The 6158-nt window shown below is 37.2% G+C and overlaps 1 protein-coding gene across 1 annotated transcript; it reads right to left on the reverse strand.

The window, feature by feature from the left end:
* Positions 1–1551: 1551 nt before the first annotated feature.
* Positions 1552–5508, reverse strand: LOC122008500 (probable disease resistance protein At4g27220). Its single transcript, XM_042564246.1, has 2 exons — positions 1855–5508; positions 1552–1687 (listed from the first exon to the last, which is right to left on the reverse strand). The coding sequence occupies exons 1-2, from the start codon at positions 5091–5093 to the stop codon at positions 1663–1665; spliced, it is 3264 nt and encodes a 1087-aa protein (XP_042420180.1). The 5' UTR covers positions 5094–5508; the 3' UTR covers positions 1552–1662.
* Positions 5509–6158: the final 650 nt, after the last annotated feature.

Raw genomic sequence — 6158 nt, forward strand, 5'->3', positions numbered from 1 at the left:
CAAAAGATCAGTTCATAGTTTAGTTAGATAGAGGGTATGATGGTAATATGTCGTCCGATGATGTGACAATGTAATTTAAATTATCGGTAGGAGGTCCATTACGGCTGGCGTACATTGATAACATGATCTATTTAGAGCATTGTATAATTTAAGGTAAAAAAAATATTTTACTAAATTTAGATGTTTATTTTTCAATACATCATATATCAACTTCTTTATTTTTTTCTCTTTTTGTTGTATAATATCTAGAGAATGGAATTTATTTCTTAAATTTAGAAAAATATTATTTATAAATGCATAATTTAAAGAATTTGATGTAAATATTTTTTAATTATTCTATTTAAAATTTAAAATAAAATTTTTAAAATAGAATATCCGAATGCTTTTAAAATTCAAACTTTTTTAATCGGGTTTCATTTAATGTTAATTCTCAGCCTGACGTGAAGGGGGAGGGAGGACTCATGATAGCCTAAGATAGTGATCCCCTTCCATGTCAGTTAGTACCTACGTGGCCCTGCTCCATGTCAGTAGTTCCAATACATGTGGCTTTTAACTCAACCCGAACTCCCAAGTCCTCGGCATGACTCGGCATCTTCATCATTTGGTATCAAGTACTCAACAATATCAGCACTCGACCCTTGCAACCCAAAGACCTGACTCGGCAGCCCGAGTACCCTGACTTGGCATTCTAAATCCTCAAGACATTTCACTAGGGGTTGTGCCACAGCTCCATGTACAGGGCATCTTTCTGAGCTTTGTACTCAACTTGCCCCTCCGAGCAGCTTGACTTTCTCAAATCCTTTATGTTGGACCTAGTATCTGGGAAAACCATAAGCCTAAATATTTCCGTGCATTGATAGCATAAGATAAAATCGTTATTTTGCCAGTCCCTCTAGGACAACTCTCACTATCCGAAAGGAAGATAAATCATGAAAGACTTCGCCCAATAACAACAGAACATACAAAAAGGAGTTGATGCAACCAACGGGACATTCGCTGGGAATCAATCTCAAACCTATTAATAATAACACTCTTGCATGAACTAGCTATGCTAGTCCGTGGGAACCCAGACCTTCCCTTGTAAGGATGGGTCGAAACTAGGAACTAGATATGGCCGATGTAATGTATGAGCTAAGCAAATACAAATCAGAATTTTGAATGGGCTCTGTGGAAATGGACAATGAATCCATGCTCTTGTAGTCCATGCCCCTTTGGCTCAATAGCCCTAGGGTTCAATAGCTGACAATGGTATGAGGAGCTAAGTTAAGCTAACAATGGTACGAGGAGTTGGATTTATTCTCTCCTTTCTCCATGCATTCTATATTTCTATTTTCCCTTACTTCCACCACATCCCATCGCCAATGATGGACTTAAACATCGGACACGTGTTACTTCATGCAGGTTAGTCTTCATCCTTGAGGAAGCAAGCCCAAAGTGGAACAAACAAGAGAAATATCTTGCTATCATTTTTACATGAAACATAAACTGCAAGGAACAAGAGAAATACCTTACAATTATTGTTCAATAAGATAATGTTTTCTAGATCACACCCACCCAATTTTAAAACACAAATCTAGAGATTTAAATGGCTGCCAAATCTTGTAAGAGAGCAAGAAGAATCATCACACTTCACAAAAAGAATTCATCTTTCAAAGTTGGAGTCTACTTGACTTCATTGATGGATTGACTGCATCAAGTTACAGACAACATCAGTTTGTTGGAACAATAATTCAAAGTTCATTAAGGATCAAAGCTAGATCTTGATAATGAATTTTTTTTCCAGGTTCTATCATATTGGAATGGTAAAATGATTAGTAGAATGTTCAAGTAAAACAATGACCTAGAAGCTCTTACATGATGTCAAAGCGTGACTTGGTTGTATGATCTTCCCATTTTAATGTTTTGAACCAGTTGACATTGTCAAATCTTACAAAATGCACATTCTCCAACTTCTGGAAGCTCCCACGTTCAATGGGCAGTCTTGCTAGGTTCCAACACTCAACGACGTGGATGTACTCTAATGATGGCCAATCCAAGATTTTTGTCGGTTCTCCTTCGAAGAAATATCTTAGCCTGGGCAATTTGATGAACACCACTTTCTTGAGCATGGGGAAAGCCCCCTTCTTCAAATCACAACCATCTTCGTCAGCGATAATAGTCTCAATGGAGCCGTTATTATTTATCTCCAATCTTTCTAGGCTATGAAGCTCATTTGCAATGCTTGGCAAGAAAACATGTTTGAGGCATGGGCATCCCATTATCTGTAGTTGCTTCAATTTCTTAAAAGTTTCAGATGGTAGTAATCGTGAATGAGTTGCGTCCAATGTCTGCGAGAACAGATTCAATAACTTTTTACAATTAACAACTTCAAAAGTAGTGAGGTTATGCAAGCTTCCAAGAGGAACAACTCCATTGCAGAAACTGATTAGATTCGACATCTGAGATAGTCGTATCATTTGCAGTTTCGGAAAGATAACGGAATCATGCCCAAGCCCTTCAAAATTTAGCAGTACATGTGGCCCGGGACATCCTTCAAGAAGAAGCTCTACTAGACTTTGATGCACTCTCACAAGCAAGTCTTGTGGCAAAATGTCAATAATGTTTCTGCACCTTCTTAATTCAAGTGTTCTTAATTTTCCGAGTGAATGAGCAGGAAGCTGGCCATGACAAACCTGTTCCAGCTTCTCCATGTCCAAAAGGGTTAGCTTCATGAGCTCGCCAAATGCATTCGATGGAGTATCATCAGTTGACCGTAGAAGACATTGGATTTGACGGCAGTTCACAATGAGCAAAGACTTCAGAGTGGCAAAGCAAGACAAGTTCTCTAAGGGTATCAGATCTGTGAAATTCCACTGGCAACTATCGAGCCTCAATTCTTCGGCTCTCCTGAGAAAAGGCTTACCCCAACTGATCATCGAATGGTTTGCTTGCTTTATAAAAATGTTTCTCTGGTATTTAGAAGCCAGTGAAAACCGATCTGACTCATTATATATAATGAAGTGGCGCAAGACTTTGTAAGAATCGGCCGGAATAATTTGTTCAGAAAAATCTTTAGCGTACTTGACATACAACTCAACCCTGACCAAGCTTTTCAAAGATGCAACCTCAACTAGTAGTGCTTCAGTCACATTGTAGCCTCTCAAGTAAAGTTCTTCGAGTTGAGTTAACTTGTGTATCGAATTTCTGGGTATCTGCAGCATTGTGCAATTCGACAAGTCCAAAAGCTTTAGCTTAACCAGACAATATAGACTTTCCGGTAATGCACTAATACCTCTGCATTCCTGCAAGGTAAGTATTATGAGAGTCTTTAGTTCCCCGACAACATTTATATCGATCAGCCATTTACATCTGTCTAAACGGAGAGTTCCTAGACATTTTAAGCATGTCAATGAGGAAGGTAAAGAAGTAATGTCCGTATTACTAAAATCAAGAACATTTAGTGTGGCCATGTTTTCAAAGAAATTGTCTGGCACACTAGTAATTGGGTTCATATTCAGCAACAACAGAATTAGTTTGGAACAATTTGGTTTTTCGGGAAATTTTTGTAAGAAATTGTTTGAGAGTGAAATTCGCTTGCAATCTGCTAAGTTCTTGCACTCCGGCCAACCTCTAAGGCCAAGTCCAGCTTTAACAAGAAAATGGTTGTTGTCCTTGGAGCCAATATATATAGCTACATCTCGCACCACATCATGAAGCTTCACACACCCGGCTTTCTTACTATCAAGCACTAAACATGAAAGTTTCAGTTTCTGGAGCAAAAAATGCACTCTGCCGCGTACGTCTTCTAAAGTGGAGAGATTACTCAATAAATTCTCTCCCACTACATATTGAGTTACTTCATCCTCACTGATGTCATAGTCCTCACGGAACAAACAGCAGTAGAGAAACAGTTGTTTTAGTTCAGCAGTCTTCAGATTTTGATAACTTAGTTCTAGTGGTTTGAACAATTTTTCCTCTAGCTCTTCCATGTGTAAAGGAACGGATTGCTTGAGTTGGGACAAGGCATCTTCCCAAGCACTTGCATCCTTGTAAGATCGTAATGCCCTTCCCACTACAGCAATTGCCAGCGGCAAACCACAACATTCTCGTGCTACCTTTCTTGCAACCAGTTCTATGCCATCAGATTCAGCAACTTGTCCTGCTCTCATTCTGAAAAGTTGCCATGAATCTTCTTCGGACAAGTTGGCAACTTCCACTGAGACATCAGCTTCCATTACATTACATGTTTCAGCTTTGCGGGAGGTAAGCATCACTTTACAACCCTTGTGTTCTCGGTATGGAATCCCAACTTCCTTAACTAGCTCCAGTCGTGCCCAAACATCATCCAGCATTATCAAAACTTTCTTCTCCTGCTTCAACCTAGTGGTCAACATCTTATTTGAGGATTCACGCATGCCCAGTTGATCAGCAATATCGCGTTGGATCTGAGCTATGTTTGGATTATGTGACACAACAACATCTATTACCACATGAAATATTTCTGCTTCTTTCATCTTTCTGCCTACTTCTTCCATCAATGTAGTCTTGCCTACACCACCCATGCCATATATTCCAATCAGATTCACTTTATCATCATTCAGTGCATCGATAACCTTTTGCATTGCCTCATTGGTGGCGCCAAAGCTCACAAAGTCTTTGTTCGAAGAATGACCAAGATTTGATGGATCAATAGTATGAGAAAAAACCTGGAAGTTCTTTCTATCTAGAAGTTCTGATGCTTCGGCCTTTTTCTTGGTAGCGTCCCTTCCGACCTTATAACGAGGCGCCAAATTAGGGATGCAACATTTCTCATCCCTTACTATCCTGTTGAAGTTGTTTTCGATATTATTAAACTTCTCCTCCAGTTCAAGCACATCGTTTAGCCACAAGTTGACTTCATCGCTGATAACTTCATTGTTCCTTTTAGCTGCCTCTACTTTTTGTTGTGTCCCATCCCTGATGGCCTTTAAATGATCAAACTGCTGTTTGAATTTCTCAAATTTCTTTTTACAATATATAAAATAAGAAGTGTGTGTCTTTAATTTTTTCCAAAAGTATTTCACAATCGCTGATTCCAATCCTCCACAAAAGTTACTCAAGCAAGGATCAACCATGATCTGCACAGTAAGTAAATTTACAGCGTCTATTTGTTAATTCAGAAATAAAAAAAAAGTAAAAAAAAAAATTGCAGCATTTATTGCAAATCCAAACCCAGGTATAAAGAAAAGCGGTAAGATAAAGAAAAACCGAATTGTCCATCATTCTTCTTGATGGTTTCAAAATGTGAAATTTCCCACACAACTATGAGAAAACGACACCAATACATGAAGAATAGCTCCTCCCAGCTTCTACTATGCCAATTAACAAAGATCAAGTTTCGTCTCTTTCACACGAAAATGTCATAAACACACCGCATGCACATAGATCATTTGAGAAAGCAACAAACGTCAGATGAGAAGTTGAAGAGCGTACCTCAGCAATGCCAATGATGGCGAGCAAGATGAAATCAGAAGGAAAAAAAGGGAAATAAACAAGACGATGAAACCAGAAAAGGAGCGATGTGAAGGCATTTGATACTTGTTGGCCACTTTCACGTTCCCTCTTTGTTAATTATTCGATATTCTTTTCGTCTATTTAGTCCTTTCCACTGTTTGAACTATTATTAAATAATGAATAAATTGAGTGAACTTTTTTTCACTATCAGAAGAAAGTAATTAACCTGCATAGTTTTATTTACTTCAATTCTTTCATATAAATATTATTATTTAATTATCCTTCAAATTTTTTTAAGTATAAAAATTTCAAAAATAAATATAATTTCTCTTAAAGTCAGCACTTTATACTAGAATCGAGTATATTTTGTATTAAATTGAGCACAATTTTTTTTCATATTTTAATATAATTCTTCCTAAATTTAACACCATTTAAAGAAAATCTAGTATTTACCATCCAATTGAGGCGGGGAAAAAATTATGCTCAATTTGATAGAAAATACACTAAAATGAGTATAGTTCCTCTTAAAGTCATCACTTTATGCTAGAATCGAATATATTTTATATTAAAATTAACCCTCATATTATTTAGGTACAAATAGTCTAAAAACAAGTATAATTACTATTAAATTCAGCACTTTAAAATAAAATCGAGTATATTTTCTATTATATTGAATACGACTTTTT

Source organism: Zingiber officinale, chromosome 8A, assembly GCF_018446385.1.
Source record: "Zingiber officinale cultivar Zhangliang chromosome 8A, Zo_v1.1, whole genome shotgun sequence".
NCBI classification, from domain to species: Eukaryota; Viridiplantae; Streptophyta; class Magnoliopsida; order Zingiberales; family Zingiberaceae; genus Zingiber; species Zingiber officinale.

What these genes read in the sequence shown, in the direction of transcription:
- LOC122008500 (XM_042564246.1), bottom strand. Translation starts at nt 5,093, where the DNA reads ATGGTTGATCCTTGCTTGAGTAACTTTTGTGGAGGATTGGAATCAGCG. An exon ending in AAGTCACGCTTTGACATCAT is followed by an intron (nt 1,688 to 1,854) that starts GTAAGAGCTTCT and finishes AACTTGATGCAG; the next exon opens with TCAATCCATCAATGAAGTCA.